The following is a 16839-nucleotide window of genomic DNA, read 5'->3' as shown; positions in this document are numbered from 1 at the left end:
CAAAATTAAGCCCGCATAGCCAAGTCAATTCTAAGCAAAAAGAACACAGCGGTGGGCATCACACTAGCGGATTTCAAACTATACTACAAGGCTACAGTAATCAGAACAGCATGGTACTGGTACCAAAGCAGAGATATAGACCAATGGAACAAAACAGAGACATCGGAGGCAACACAACATATCCACAACCATACAATCTTTGATAAACCTGACAAAAACAAGCAATGGGGAAAGGATTCCCTGGTTAACAAATGTTGTTGGGAAAACTGGCTAGCCATGTGCAGAAAGCAGAAACTGGACTCCTTCCTGATACCTTACCCTAAAATTAACTCCAGATGGATTAAAGACTTAAACATAAGACCTGGCACCATAAAAACCCTAGAAGAAAATCTAGGCAAAACCATTCAGGACATAGGAGTAGGCAAGGACTTCATGAACAAAACACCAAAAGCATTGGCAACAAAAACCAAAATAGACAAATGGGACCTAATCAAACTCCACAGCTTCTGCACGGCAAAAGAAACAGTCACTAGAGTGGATCGGCAACCAACAGAATGGGAAAAAATTTTTGCAGTTTACCCATCTGACAAAGGGTTGATATCCAGAATTTACAAAGAACTCAAACAGATTTATAGGAAAAAAACAAACAAGCCCATTCAAAATTGGGCAAAGGATATGAACAGACACTTTACAAAAGAAGACATATATGAGGCCAACAATCATATGAAAAAATGCTCATCACCACTGGTCATTAGAGAGATGCAAATCAAAACCACATTGAGATACCATCTCACGCCAGTTAGAATGGCGATCATTAAAAAATCTGGAGACAAAAGATGTTGGAGAGGATGTGGAGAAATAGGAACACTTTTACACTCTTGGTGGGAGTGTAAATTAGTTCAACCATTGTGGAAGACAGTGTGGCGATTCCTCAAGGACCTAGAAATAGAAATTCCATTTGACCTAGCAATCCCATTACTGGGTATATATCCAAAGGACTATAAATCGTTCTACTATAAGGACACATGCACACGAATGTTCATTGCAGCACTGTTTACAATAGCAAAGACCTGGAATCAACCCAAATGCCCATTGATGATAGACTGGATTGGGAAAATGTGGCACATATACACCATGGACTATTATGTAGCAGTCAGAAATGATGAGTTTGTGTCGTTTGTAGAGACATGGATGAATCTGGAGAACATCATTCTCAGCAAACTGACACAAGAACAGAAAATGAAATACCACATATTTTCACAGGCGGGTGATGAAAAATGAGAACACATGGACACAGGGAGGGGAGTACTAAACACTGGGGTCTATTGGGGGGAAAAGGGGAGGGCCAGTGGGAAGGGGAGCTGGGGAGGGATAGCCTGGGGAGAAATGCCAAATGTCGGTGAAGGAGAGAAAGGAAGCAAAACACACTGCCATGTGTGTACCTATGCAACTGTCTTGCATGTTCTGCACATGTACCCCAAAACCTAAAATGCAGTAAAAAATTTAAAAAAAAAAAGAAAGAAAGAAAAAGAATGGCAAAGGAAAATGTTCTCTTTTTTTTGGTAGAGACAAGGTCTTACTATGTTGCTAAGGTTGGTCTTGAACTCCTACCCTCAAATATTCCTCCTGCCTCAGCTCCCAAAGTGCTGGGCTTACAGGTGTCAACCACCACGTCTGGCCAGAAAGCTGATTCTTTTTGAAGGGTTTTTACACTTAAAACTTATAAATTCTAGGACTATAAATATAAATTACTTGAGCTCATTTCTTTAAAAACAATATATTTGGCCGGATATGGTGGCTCATGCCTATAATCCCAGCACTTTGGGAGGCCGACGCGGGCAGATCACTTGAGGTCAAGAGTTTGAGACCAGCCTGGCCAACATGGTGAAACCCTGTCTCTACTAAATATACAAATATTAGTCAGGTGTGTTGGGACGTGCCTGTAGTCCCAGCTACTAGGAAGGCTGAGGCAGAAGTATCCTTTGAACCTGGGATGGGGAGGTTGCAGTGAGCTGAGATCATGCCACTGCACTCCAGCCTAGGCCACAGAGTATGATCCTGTCTCAAATATATATATATTGATATTAGGGAAAAAAGGACACTAATTTGACCCAAGTAATTTTGAAGCTTTTCTTATAAAAACATATTTATCCCCTTTTTTCTTTTTCTTTTTTTGAGATGGAGTCTCGCTCTGTCACCCAGGCTGGAATGCAGTCGCATGATCTTAGTTCACTGCAACTTCTGCCTCCCAGGGTCAAGCAATTCTCCGATCTCAGCCTCCAGAGTAGCTGGGACTATAGGTGCATGCCACCACACTCAGCTAATTTTTTGTATTTTCAGTAGAGATGGGGTTTCACCATATTGGTCAGGCTGGTCTTGAATTTCTGATCTCAGGTGATCTGCCTGCCTCAGGTGATCAGCCTCCCAAAGTGCTGGGATTACCAGTGTGAGTTATCGCACCTGGCCCATCCCCTTATTTCTAAATCATTAGATCTTGGGGGTGGGGGCTTACCTTAGGGATGGGTTGCAGGGGAGCCAGAATGACATGATTGCATTGCCAAAAATATATTAAACAGATACATATGTGAATATAAAATCAGAGAAATTTAGTTTTCTGATGTACATATTCTACTCCTGAACACTAAGAAAGTATTAAAATGACAGTAGAATTTAAACTTGTATATTATAAGATAATATAGATGCTGTATCTTTTTTTAATAATAAAATTCTTATATAAATAATTTGTAACTCACCCGTTTGGATTTCAATTCACTGGTCAATGAACTAGATTCTTCAGAGGTATTTTTATTCCCTGCTTTAAGAACATCAGGAGAAGGAACTATGAGTTTCATGTAAGTTTCCTTTTTGGCTTGATTTACCAAAGATAAAGGTTTCACATTGGACACCAATCCCGTAGACTGTATTACACTGGTGTGTTTGTTCACAGATTCCTCCTTTGCCTGAGAGCTTTGGAAAATAAATGGAAGCTGCTGTGACAAAACCTGAGGCTGCTTCTGCTGGGATTGGAATGATGAGTGAGTCTGGGATTCAGACGCTAGAGGTAATGGCTGGTGTATTCTTTTTTCCTGGGCTTTTTCAGTTGCTTTCTGTCCATCTGCTTTTGGGTCTGAAATACCATGTAATAGCACCTAGAAATAAAAATGAAAAGGTAACTTCCTAACATCTATTAAGACAAAGAATATCAAGCAGTAAAACCTGGAGATAAAGGGTGCTTTAAAAGTGTTAGTAATGCCGTATGATAATATCTAAAAATCTAAAAATTAGTAAAATAAATACATGCCTCTTTAAAAATATTTTTCCATTTTATATTCTTTCTTGTGCAAAAGTATGAGCCCCAGGTAATGATTAACTTTAAAACTACAGACTTTGAGAGTCAAGATAAGCCAGTTAATTCCTAAATACGAATATGTCTGGATACTGTCCATGAAAAAAATTGTACCTGGTTGTTACTTTTATGTTGTGCTTCACTCTCTGAATCAGAATCATCATCTTCACTTTCTTCAATACTTTGATCTTCTTCCTCTTCATCTTCTTCTAGATCATCTGAATCACTACTACTAATGCCTTCACTTGAGGTGTCTGATGATGTGCCTGAATCACTCTCACTGTTGCTAGAACTTTCCATAGCTTTCTTCCTTGGTTTCTGGATAACGACAAGGTATTGGCAAGACTTTATTTCGGGAAAACATTCACTTCAAAAAAGGGTATGCTCTTTTTAACTTTCAAGTGATATTTTCAATCTCAAAATGTCATTGTAGGAAAAAGCCATATTGTCATGGTAATTATTTGACAAACTGATCAATTATCTTATATGACAGAACTCCTTAATAAAAAGTGCAAGCTCTGTCATGTAGAATATTGAAAATATCAATATAGTATATGTGTAGATGTACTCATATTGATGTTATTCTTCAAAATGTATGACAGATTAAAAAGATCAGTTCACCAAATAATCCCAACTATGATACATACGTTGAAAGTTACACATATAGCTTTAGACTTCTTTCTTTTTGCAGACAGATAGTGAGTCAGTAGCCAAACATTTACTTACAACATGCCACACACACTCCTTGCCTTCAAGAAACTTACTAGTGCTGGTGGTAGGGGAGTGTAGACAGATGCTTAGTATAAAAGCAAATCATTCCATACAATAATAAGTGCTGTGGAGAATATAGAGTAGGGTAGCAAAAGACTTACAGGGCTGCTTTAGTTAGGGTCAAGGAATTTAACTGTTTATGTTTCATTTCAGAAAAGATTTAAAAAAAGACAAGATAGATAAATATAAAGAGACAGATTTATTTTTGGAACATTTAAGACTCTGCAAGAAAAACAAAATCCAAAGCTGGTAGAAAGTGATATTAGGTCATGTAAAAGTGAAGTTTTGTGTTCAAGAACACGTAATAGTAGTAGATAAAAAGAGAAAACATCATGAGAGGAATCATAACAAAATAACAAACTGATCAATCAACTTATGACAGAACTCCTCAATAAAAAGTGCAAGCTCTGTCATGCAGAATATTGAAAATATTTATAATTATTTAACAATGGGAAAGTTAAAATTTCACCAATAGAAAAACAGAAAAGGAGAAACACTGAAATGATGGAGCAACAAGATTAAGTATAATCTAGGAACATTTCAATGGCATTTGCGGATAAAGAACAAAATAGCAATAAATTATGAAAGTTATGATCTTAACAGAAATACATCCTTTCATGACTACTGGAGCTTGGGGAATGAAATACAGTAATATAATCTCCACAACAGAAAGCTAAATTGAATCCACAGTTACAGATTGCAAATCTGTAGTTTTTTATTGTGTCTTTTGAACACTGATTCAGGTAACATTCATTTGAGTGAGGAGAGTCACTCCTGCCATTATATTCTCCTGGCAATGACTCTGTTTTAACTGCTCTAAACTAGCTACCAGAATGCCTCCTTCAAAGATAAACAATTCAATAAGCAGACTAACAGCTACCAACATTTCTTGAGTTTTCTACCCTCAGAGTAGGGCAGAGAGGAATGAGAAACTGAATTGGAATTGTATGTGAACCACAAGATGAGAAAGACCAGGGAAATAATAATGCATTAATATTAACACTACCATTTCTTTGTCAAAGAAACAGCTACTTCCTTGCAATCAAAATCTGTTGTGGTTTTCTAAGCATGTACAGCAAGACTATGAAAATCATAAGGTACCTATACTGAAATTATCGTTTTTGTTTTACTAAGGGCTAAGAAAGATAAGAAATAAGAGAGCTACAATGATTTAGCAGAGAAAAATAAACTCCTGTTTCAATGCCCAAGGAGTAAGTGTGTAGCTTTTTATTTAAAGATGGCATGAAAAACGGGAACTACGCTCCCCAGGAGTAGTCATCCAGAGATGCTGGTTCTTAAGTTTTAGGGTGCATAAGATTCTCTTGCAAAACTTGTTAAAAACAGTACATTCCTGAGTTCCACTTCCAAATGGGTACTTAATGTGATTCTGATGCTGGGAGTCTCTTTTAAGCATTCTTTTGCAATGTGTAAAGAGTCCTATTTTTATAAGGTAACCAATTTAGTATTCATTAAAACAAGTAGAAATGAGAAGACAAGTGTATTAGAGAAAAAGGGAAAAGGCGGGTTTATATCAGTTTCATTTTATTAGAGTATGTTTATGTGTGTATTATTTCAACAAATAATTAGCTAGTCTCTTTTCTCTCATTTAAAATGTTTTATTACTTTAAGAATTTTTAATTAAAAACAACTTTTTACTGTAATGAATCAGGGTCTCACTCTGTCACCTAAGCTGGAGTATAATGGTGCTAGCATAGCTCACTGTAGTGAACTCCTGGGCTCAAGCGATTCTCCTGCCTCAGCCTTCCAACTAGTTGGGACTACAGGCTAAAACATTCTAAAAAGTTAGTCTTCTTAGGTTTATCAAAAAGTGATCAAATAAGAGCTTATTAATTTTCCCCATCCAATGTGGGAAAATATTTCAGAACCCTCTCCTTGAACCTTCATTTCACTGTATATTTATTTCATTTAATAACAAAACAAATATATATTTAAGGCTATGATGTATCAGGCACAGTTGCTCAAGTCTCTGGGGAAACAAGGATGTGAGAAACAGACACCAGCTCTGCCTAGTAAGAACAGGAAAAAGAGAATCAACAAACAATTTTCTAAATGTGTGTTTTTTATTGTACTCTAGGTTCTGGGGTACATGTGCAGATCATGCAAACTTGTTGCATAGGTACATACATGGCAATATAGTTTGCTGCCTTCATCCCCCTGTCACCTATATCTAGCATTTCTCCCCATGTTATCCCTCCTCAACCTCCCTACCCCCTACTGTCTCTCCCCTAGTCCCCACCAACAGACCCTAGTGTGTGATGCTCCCTTCTGTGCCCATGTGTTCTCATTGTTCAACACCCTATAAGTGAGAATAGGCAGTGTTTGATTTTCTGTTCTTGTGTCAGTTTGCTGAGAATGATGGTTTCCAGATTCATCCATGTCCCTACAAAGGATACAAACTCATTGTTTTAAATGGCTGCATAGTATTCCATAGTTTATATGTGCCACATTTTCCTTGACCAGTTTATCATTCTGAATATTAGCCCTTTGTAACATGGGTACATTGCAAAAAATTTTTCCCATTCTGTTGGTTGCCAGTTCACTCTAAAGAATGTTTCTTTTGCTGTGCAGAAGCTCTGGAGTTTAATTAGATCCCATTTGTCTATTTTGGCTTTTGTTGCCAATGCTTTTGGTGTTTGAGTCATGAAGTTCTTGCCTATGCCTATGTTCTCAATGGTATTGCATAGGTTTTCTTTTAGGGTTTTTATGGTGTTAGGTCTTATGTTTAAGTCTTTAATCCATCTGGAGTTACTTTTAGTGTAAGGCGTCAGGAAGGGATCCAGTTTCTGTTTCCAGACACAGCTAGCCAGTTATCCCAAGACCATTTATTAAACATGTAATCCTTTCCCTATTGCTGATTTTTGTCAGGTTTGTCAAAGATCAGATGGTTGAAGATGTGTGGTGTTGCCTCCGAGGCCTCTGTTCTTTTCCATTCCTCTATATCTCTGTTTTGGTACCAGTACCATGCTGGTTTGATTACTGTAGCCTTGTAGTGTAGTTTGAAGTCAGGTAGCATGATGCCTCCAGCTTTGTGGTTCTTTTTGCTTAGGATTGTCTTGGCTATATGGGCTCTCTTTTGGTTCCATATGAAGTTGAAGGTGGTTTTTTCCTGTTCTGTGAAGAGGGTCATAGGTAGCTTGATGGGGATAGCGTTGAATCTGTAAATTACTTTTGGCAGTATAGCCGTTTTCACAATATTGATTCTTACTAACCATGAGCTTGGAATATTTTTCCATCTGTTTGTGCCCTCTCTTGTTTCCTTGAGCAGTGGTTCATAGATCTCCTTGAAGAGGTCCTTTACATCCTTTGTTAGTTGTATTCCTAGGTATTTTATTCTCTTTGTAGCAATTGTGAATGGCAGTTCGCTCTTGATTTGGTTCTCTTTTAGTCTGTTACTGATGTATAGGAATGCTTGTGATTTCTGCACATTGATTTTGTATCCTGAGACTTTGCTGAAGTTGCTTATCAGTTTCAGGAGATTCTGGGTTGAGATGATGGGGCCTTCTAAATATACAATCATGTTGTCTGCAAAAAGAGACAATTTGACTTCCTCCTCTCCTAACTGAATACCCTTTATTTCTTTTTCTTGACCGATTGCTCTAGCTAGAACTTCCAGTACTATATTGAATAGGAGTGGTGAGAGAGGGCATCCTTGTCTAGTGCTGGATTTCAAAGGAAATGCTTCCAGTTTTAGCCTATTCAGTATGATATTGGCTGTGGGTTTGTCATAAATAGCTTTTACTATTTGGAGATACATTCCATCTATACGTAGTTTACTGAGAGTTTTTAGCAGAAACGGCTGTTGAATTTTGTCAAAGGCCTTCTCTGCATCTACTGAGATAATCATGTGGTTTTTGTCTTTGATTCTGTTTACGTGGTGGATTAAGTTTATAGACTTGCGTATATTGAACCAGCCTTGCATCCCCAGGATGAAGTCTACTTGATCGTGATGGATAAGCTTTTTGATGTGCTGTTGCAATCGGCTTGCCAGTATTTTATTGAAGATTTTCACATCTATGTTCATCATGGACATTGGCCTGAAGTTTACTTTTCTTGTTGAGTCTCTGCTAAGTTTTGGTATCAGGATGATGTTGGTCTCATAAAATGATTTGTGAAGGATTCCCTCTTTTTATATTCTTTGGAATAGTTTCAGAAGGAGTGGTACCAGCTCTTCTTTGTATGTCTGGTAGAATTTGGCTGTGAACCCATCTGGATGTGGGCTTTTTTTGGTTGGTAGGGTATTAATTGCTGCCTCAACTTCAGCCCTTGTTATTGGTCTATTCAGGGCTTCAACTTCTTCCTACTTTAGGCTTGGGAGGGTGCAAGTGTCCAGGAATTTATCCATTTCTTCCAGGTTTACTGGTTTATATGCATAGAGTTGTTTGTAGTAATCTCTGATGATTGTTTGTATTTCTGTGGAATCACTGGTGATATCCCCTTTATCATTTTTTCTTGCATCTATTTGATTCTTTTCCCTTTTCTTTATTAATCTGACCAGCAGTCTATTTTATTGATCTTTTCAAAAAACCAGCTCCTGAATTTATTGATTTTTTTTTTTTTTTTTCAAATAGACATTTCTTCATTTGTTTTATTTTGAAGAATTACAAAATTACTTCCTTCCTTCCCTCCCTCCCATCTTTCCTTCCTTCCTTCCTGGCCTCCTCCTTCCATTCTCTTTCTTTTTTTTTTTTTTTTTTAATTTTTTATTGGATTATAGGTTTTGGGGTACATGAGCAGAGCATGCAAGACAGTTGCGTAGGTACACACATGGCAGTGTGCTTTGCTTTTCTTCTCCCCTTCACCCACATTTGGCATTTCTCCCCAGGCTATCCCTCCCCACCTCCCCCTCCCACTGGCCCTCCCCTTTTCCCCCCAATAGACCCCAGTGTTTAGTACTCCCCTTTCTGTGTCCATGTGTTCTCATTTTTCATCACCCACCTATGAGTGAGAATATGCGGTGTTTCATTTTCTGTTCTTGTGTCAGTTTGCTGAGGATGATGTTTTCCAGATTCATCCATGTCCCTACAAACGACACGAACTCATCATTTCTGATTGCTGCATAATATTCCATGGTGTATATGTGCCACATTTTTCCAATCCAGTCTATTATCAATGGGCATTTGGGTTGATTCCAGGTCTTTGCTATTGTAAACAGTGCTGCAATGAACATTCGTGTACATGTGTCCTTATAGTAGAACGATTTATAGTCTTTTGGATATATACCCAGTAATGGGATTGCTGGGTCAAATGGAATTTCTATTTCTAAGGCCTTGAGGAATCGCCACACCGTCTTCCACAATGGTTGAACTAATTTACACTCCCACCAACAGTGTAAAAGTGTTCCTTTTTCTCCACATCCTCTCCAGCATCTGTTGTCTCCAGATTTTTTAATGATCGCCATTCTAACTGGCGTGAGATGGTATCTCAATGTGGTTTTGATTTGCATCTCTCTGATGACCAGTGACGATGAGCATTTTTTCATATGATTGTTGGCCTCATATATGTCTTCTTTCGTAAAGTATCTGTTCATATCCTTTGCCCACTTTTGAATGGGCTTGTTTGTTTTTTTCCTGTAAATCTGCTTGAGTTGTTTGTAAATTCTGGATATCAGCCCTTTGTCAGATGGGTAGAATGCGAAAATTTTTTCCCATTCTGTTGGTTGCCGATCCACTCTAGTGACTGTTTCTTTTGCCGTGCAGAAGCTGTGGAGTTTCATTAGGTCCCATTTGTCTATTTTGGCTTTTGTTGCCAATGCTCTTGGTGTTTTGTTCATGAAGTCCTTGCCTACTCCTATGTCCTGGATGGTTTTGCCTAGATTTCCTTCTAGGGTTTTTATGGTGCCAGGTCTTATGTTTAAGTCTTTAATCCATCTGGAGTTAATTTTAGTGTAAGGTGTCAGGAAGGGGTCCAGTTTCTGCTTTCTGCACATGGCTAGCCAGTTTTCCCAACACCATTTGTTAAACATGGAATCCTTGCCCCATTGCTTGTTTTTGTCAGGTTTATCAAAGATTGTATAGTTGTATGTATGTTGTGTTGCCTCCGGTGCCTCTGTTTTGTTCCATTGGTCTATATCTCTGTTTTGGTACCAGTACCATGCTGTTTTGATTACTGTAGCCTTGTAGTATAGTTTGAAATCTGGTAGTGTGATGCCCCCCGCTGTGTTCTTTTTGCTTAGAATTGACTTGGCTATGCGGGCTCTCTTTTGGTTCCATATGAAGTTCATGGTGGTTTTTTCCAGTTCTGTGAAGAAAGTCAATGGTAGCTTGATGGGGATAGCGTTGATTCTGTAAATTACTTTGGGCAGTATAGCCATTTTCACGATATTAATTCTTCCTAACCATGAACATGGAATGTTTCTCCATCTGTTTGTGTCCTCTCTGATTTCGTTGAGCAGTGGTTTGTAGTTTTCCTTGAAGAGGTCCCTTACGTTCCTTGTGAGTTGTATTCCAAGGTATTTTATTCTTTTTGTAGCAATTGCGAATGGCAGTTCGCTCTTGATTTGGCTTTCTTTAAGTCTGTTATTGGTGTAGACGAATGCTTGTGATTTTTGCACATTGATTTTATATCCTGAGACTTTGCTGAAGTTGTTTATCAGTTTCAGGAGTTTTTGGGCTGAGGCGATGGGGTCTTCTAGGTATACTATCATGTCGTCTGCAAATAGAGACAATTTGGCTTCCACCTTTCCTATTTGAATACCCTTTATTTCTTTTTCTTGCCTGATTGCTCTGGCTAGAACTTCCAGTACTATATTGAATAGGAGTGGTGAGAGAGGGCATCCTTGTCTAGTACCAGATTTCAAAGGGAATGCTTCCAGTTTTTGCCCATTCAGTATGATATTGGCTGTTGGTTTGTCATAAATAGCTTTTATTACTTTGAGATACGTTCCATCGATACCGAGTTTATTGAGGGTTTTTAGCATAAAGGGCTGTTGAATTTTGTCAAATGCCTTCTCTGCGTCAATTGAGATAATCATGTGGTTTTTGTTTTTGGTTCTGTTTATGTGGTGAATTACGTTGATAGACTTGCGTATGTTGAACCAGCCTTGCATCCCTGGGATGAATCCTACTTGATCATGATGAATAAGTTTTTTGATTTGCTGTTGCAATCGGCTTGCCAATATTTTATTGAAGATTTTTGCATCTATGTTCATCATGGATATTGGCCTGAAGTTTTCTTTTCTCGTTGGGTCTCTGCCGGGTTTTGGTATCAGGATGATGTTGGTCTCATAAAATGATTTGGGAAGGATTCCCTCTTTTTGGATTGTTTGAAATAGTTTTAGAAGGAATGGTACCAGCTCCTCCTTGTGTGTCTGGTAGAATTCGGCTGTGAACCCATCTGGACCTGGGCTTTTTTTGTGAGGTAGGCTCTTAATTGCTGCCTCAACTTCAGACCTTGTTATTGGTCTATTCATAGTTTCAGCTTCCTCCTGGTTTAGGCTTGGGAGGACACAGGAGTCCAGGAATTTATCCATTTCTTCCAGGTTTACTAGTTTATGTGCATAGAGTTGTTTGTAATATTCTCTGATGATGGTTTGAATTTCTGTGGAATCTGTGGTGATTTCCCCTTTATCATTTTTTATTGCATCTATTTGGTTGTTCTCTCTTTTATTTTTAATCAATCTGGCTAGTGGTCTGTCTATTTTGTTGATCTTTTCAAAAAACCAGCTCTTGGATTTATTGATTTTTTGAAGGGTTTTTCGTGTCTCAATCTCCTTCAGCTCAGCTCTGATCTTAGTAATTTCTTGTCTTCTGCTGGGTTTTGAGTTTTTTTGATCTTGCTCCTCTAGCTCTTTCAATTTTGACGATAGGGTGTCAATTTTGGATCTCTCCATTCTCCTCATATGGGCACTTATTGCTATATACTTTCCTCTAGAGACTGCTTTAAATGTGTCCCAGAGGTTCTGGCACGTTGTGTCTTCATTCTCATTGGTTTCAAAGAACTTCTTTATTTCTGCCTTCATTTCGTTGTTTACCCAGTCAACATTCAAGAGCCAGTTGTTCAGTTTCCATGAAGCTGTGCGGTTCTGGGTCGGTTTCTGAATTCTGAGTTCTAACTTGATTCCACTATGGTCTGAGAGGCTGTTTGTTATGATTTCAGTTGTTTTGCATTTGTTGAGCAGTGCTTTACTTCCAATTATGTGGTCAATTTTAGAGTAGGTGTGATGTGGTGCTGAGAAGAATGTGTATTCTGTGGATTTGGGGTGGAGAGTTCTGTAAATGTCCACCAGGTTTGCTTGCTCCAGGTCTGAGTTCAAGCCCTGGGTATCCTTGTTGATTTTCTGTCTGGTTGATCTGTCTAGTATTGACAGTGGAGTGTTAAAGTCTCCCACTATTATTGTGTGGGAGTCTAAGTCCTTCTGTAAGTCATTAAGAACTTGCCTTATGTATCTGGGTGCTCCTGTGTTGGGTCCATATATGTTTAGGATCGTTAGCTCTTCTTGTTGTATCGATCCTTTTACCATTACGTAATGGCCTTCTTTGTCTCTTTTGATCTTTGTTGCTTTAAAGTCTATTTTATCAGAGATGAGAATTGCAACTCCTGCTTTTTTTGCTTTCCATTAGCTTGGTAAATCTTCCTCCATCCCTTTATTTTGAGCCTTTGTGTATCCTTGCATGTGAGATGGGTTTCCTGGATACAGCACACTGATGGGTTTTGGATTTTTATCCAATTTGCCAGTCTGTGTCTTTTGATTGGTGCATTTAGTCCATTTACATTTAGGGTTAATATTGTTATGTGTGAATTTGATACTGCCATTTTGATTCTAAGTGGCTGTTTTGCCTGTTAGTTGTTGTAGATTCTTCATTATGTTGAAGCTCTTTAGCATTCAGTGTGATTTTGGAATGGCTGGTACTGATTGATCCTTTCTATGTGTAGTGCCTCTTTTAGGAGCTCTTGTAAAGCAGGCCTGGTGGTGACAAAATCTCTGAGTACTTGCTTGTTCGCAAAGGATTTTATTCTTCCTTCACTTCTGAAGCTCAGTTTGGCTGGATATGAAATTCTGGGTTGAAAGTTCTTTTCTTTAAGAATGTTGAATATTGGCCCCCACTCTCTTCTGGCTTGTAGTGTTTCTGCCGAGAGATCTGCTGTGAGTCTGATGGGCTTCCCTTTGTGGGTGACCCGACCTTTCTCTCTGGCTGCCCTTAGTATTCTCTCCTTTATTTCAACCCTGTTGAATCTGACGATTATGTGCCTTGGGGTTGCTCTTCTTGCGGAATATCTTTGTGGTGTTCTCTGTATTTCCTGCAATTGAGTGTTGGCTTGTCTTGCTAGGTGGGGGAAATTTTCCTGGATGATGTCCTGAAGAGTATTTTCCAGCTGGGATTCATTCTGTTCGTCCCCTTCTGGTACACCTATCAAACGTAGGTTAGGTCTTTTCACATAGTCCCACATTTCTTGGAGACTTTGTTCATTCCTTTTTGCGCTTTTTTCTCTGATCTTGGTTTCTCGTTTTATTTCATTGAGTTGGTCTTCGACTTCAGATATTCTTTCTTCTGCTTGGTCAATTCGGCTATTGAAACTTGCGTTTGCTTCGCGAAGTTCTCGTATTGTGTTTTTCAGCTCCTTTAATTCATTCATATTCCTCTCTAAGGTATCCATTCTTGTTATCATTTCCTCGAATCTTTTTTCAAATCTTTTTTCAAGGTTCTTTGTTTCTTTGCATTGATTTAATACATGATCTTTTAGCTCACAAAAGTTTCTCATTATCCATCTTCTGAAGTCTAATTCCGTCATTTCGTCACAGTCATTCTCCGTCCAGCTTTGTTCCCTTGCTGGTGAGGAGTTTTGGTCCTTTCTAGGAGGCGATGTGTTCTGGTTTCGGGTGTTTTCCTCCTTTTTGCGCTGGTTTCTTCCCATCTTTGTGGATTTGTCCGCTGGTCGTCTGCGTAGTTGCTGACTTTTCGTTTGGGTCTCTGAGTGGACACCCAGAATGTTGATGATGATGTATTTCTGTTGCTTGGTTTTCCTTCCACCAGTCTAGCCCCTTCGCTGTACGACTGTTGAGGCCTGCTCCAGACCCTGCTTGTCTGGGGTGCACCTCTAGTAGCCGTGGCACAGCGAGGGATGCTACCAGTTTCTTTTTCTGCTCTCTTTGTCCCAGGATGATGCCTGCCTAATGACAGTCTTTTGGATATAGAGGGGTCAGGGAGCTGCTTGAGGAGACAGTTTGTACTTTATAGGGGTTTAATTGCTGAGCTGTGCACTCTGTTGTTCATTCAGGGCTGTTAGGCTGCTATGTTTGATTCTGCTGCAACACAGCTCATTAAACAACCCTTTTTTTTTTCTCAAATGCTCTGTGTTGAGGGGTTTGGGCTTTATTTTTGGATGTCCGATCAGGTGTCCTGCCCAGCTCGAAGGCAGACTAGCCACTGTTTGGCTGCCGAGGCTCCGCCCTGCTGTTGTGTGATTCGCGCTGTTCCTGCCAGCTCTGCTGTGGTCTCCGCCACGCCCTGCGGCGGAGTCTCTTCGTTGTAGCGTGTTGCCTCAGCAATGGCAGGCTGCGTCAGCAGTGGGCGTGTATCTCAGTAGGGACGGGTTGCCTCGGCAACGGCTGGCTGCGTCAGCAGTGGGCGTGTATCTCAGTTGGGGCGGGTTGCCTCGGCAACGGCTGGCTGCCTCAGCAGTGGGCGTGTATAACAGTTGGGGCAGGTTGCCTCCGTAGTGGTGGACGCCCCTCCCACACAGAGCGTCTCGGACCGTCTGCCTGGGATAGTTTGAAATCGCGGTTTTGTTCGTCCCACTGGGTATCCCAACCGATCTGTCCCTGCAATCCCCTGGGCTGGGCTACTGTGCAAGTCTCGTTCAGTCTCAAGTCCAGCCCTCTCAAGTCTCAGGTTGCCGGTTCTACAAGGCACCCGGACAAGCGCGCCCTGTGGGGATTGCTGGGTAGGGCCGGCCGCCGCCGCCCTGGCTGCCGGCTTCGCCAGGCAGACCTACTGCCTGGCGTCCCGTGTCTTTTTATACTTGGGAGTTTCCCCGTTCTGTGGGCAACAACGATCAGTCTGGAAATGCAGCACTGACTCACCGTTTGCGAATTCAACGCGGGCTCCAATCCTGGGTTGTTCTCACAGCGCCATCTTGAGTCCCACCGAATTTATTGATTTTTTGAAAGGTTTTTTGTGTCTCTATCTCCTTCAGTTCTGCTCTGATCTTAGTTATTTCTTGTCTTCTGCTAGCTTTTGAATTTTTTTAATCTTGCTCCTCTAGCTCTTTCGATTTAGACAATAGAGTGTCAATTTTAGATCTTTCCTCACTTCTCATGTGGGCATTTATTGCTATAAATTTCCCTCTAGTCACAGCTTTAAATGTGTCCTAGAGATTCTGGTATGTTGTGTCTTTGTTCTCGTTGGTTTCAAAGAACATCTTTATTTCTGCTTTCATTTCATTGTGTATCCAGAACATTCAAGTGCCAGTTGTTCAGTTTCCATGAAGCTGTGCGGCTCTCAGTTAGTTTCTTAATCTTGAGTTCTAATTTGATTGCACTGTGGTCTGAGAGACTGTTTGTTAATGATTTCTGTTCTTTTGCATCTGTTGAGGAGTGATTTACCTCCAATTATGTGGTCAATTTTAGAGTATGTGCAATATGGTGCTGAAAAGAATGTATATTCTGTGGATTAGGGGTGGAGATTTCTGTAGAAGTCTATTAGGTTTGCTTGTTCCAAGTCTGAGTTCAAGTCCTGGATTTCCTTGTTAATTTTCTGTCTGGTTGATCTGTCTAATATTGACAGTGGAGTGTTAAAGTCTCCCATTATTATTGTGGGAAAGTCTTAAGTCTCTTTTTAGGTCTCTTAGAACTTGCTTTATGGATTTGAGTGCTCCTGTACTGGGTGCATATATATTTCAGATAGTAAGCTCTTCTTGTTGCATTGATCCTTTTTCCATTATCTAATGCCCTTCTTTGTCTCTTTTGATCTTTGTTGGTTTCAAGTCTATTTTATCAGAGACTCGGACTGCAACTCCTGGTTTTTTTGCTCTCCATTTGCTTGGTAAATCTTCCTGCATTGCTTTATTTTGAGCCTATGTGTGTGCTTGCACATGAGATTGGTTTCCTGAATACAGCACACCGATGGGTCTTGACTTTTTATCCAATTTGCTAGTCTGTGTCTTTTGAATGGGGCATTTAGCGCATTTACATTTAAGGTTAATATTGTTATGTGTGAATTTGATCCTGCCATTTTGATGCTAGCTGGTTGTTTTGCCTGTTAGTTGATGCATTTTCTTCATTGTGTCAATGCTCTTTACCGTCTGGTACATTTTTGGTGTGGCTGGTACTAGTTGTTCCTTTCTATGTTTAGTGCTTCTTTCAGGAGCTCTTGTGAGGCAGGCCTGGTGGTGACAAAAATCTCTCAGCAATTGCTTGTTCATAAAGGATTTTATTTTTCCTTCACTTATGAAGCTTAGTTTGGCTGGATATGAAATTCTAGGTTGAAAGTTCTTTTCTTTAAGGATGTTGAATATTGGCCCCCACTCTCTTCTGGCTTGTAGGGTTTCTGTCAAGAGATCTGCTGAGTCTGATGGGCTTCCCTTTGTGGGTAACTGGACAGCATTTTTTCCTTCATTTCAACCCTGGTGAATCTGACGATTACGTGCCTTGGGGTTGATCTTCTTGAGGAATATCTTTGTGGTGTTCTCTGTATTTCCTGGACTTGAATATTGGCCTGCCTTGCTAGATTGGGGAAGTTTTCCTGAATAATATCCTTTTCCAG

General features: G+C 39.8%; 1 protein-coding gene across 50 annotated transcripts in view; it reads right to left on the bottom strand.

Annotated features, from left to right (window-relative positions):
- The window catches only part of BAZ2B (bromodomain adjacent to zinc finger domain 2B), a 449976-nt gene that overhangs the window by 130322 nt on the left and 302815 nt on the right, over nucleotides 1–16839 (bottom strand). For all 50 annotated transcript variants that reach the window (XM_035304715.3, XM_078327583.1, XM_078327573.1 and 47 more), the window contains 2 exons: nucleotides 3461–3664; nucleotides 2754–3149 (listed from right to left, as the gene is read on the bottom strand). In XM_035304715.3, coding sequence (XP_035160606.3) covers nucleotides 2754–3149; nucleotides 3461–3664 — 600 coding nt within the window. The remainder of the gene's footprint in view (nucleotides 1–2753; nucleotides 3150–3460; nucleotides 3665–16839) is intronic.

The sequence above is a fragment of the Callithrix jacchus genome, chromosome 6, assembly GCF_049354715.1.
Source record: "Callithrix jacchus isolate 240 chromosome 6, calJac240_pri, whole genome shotgun sequence".
In the NCBI taxonomy this organism is placed as follows: Eukaryota; Metazoa; Chordata; class Mammalia; order Primates; family Cebidae; genus Callithrix; species Callithrix jacchus.
Note: the sequence above shows the minus strand (reverse complement) of the source record. Positions and strands in the feature narration are given on the sequence as shown.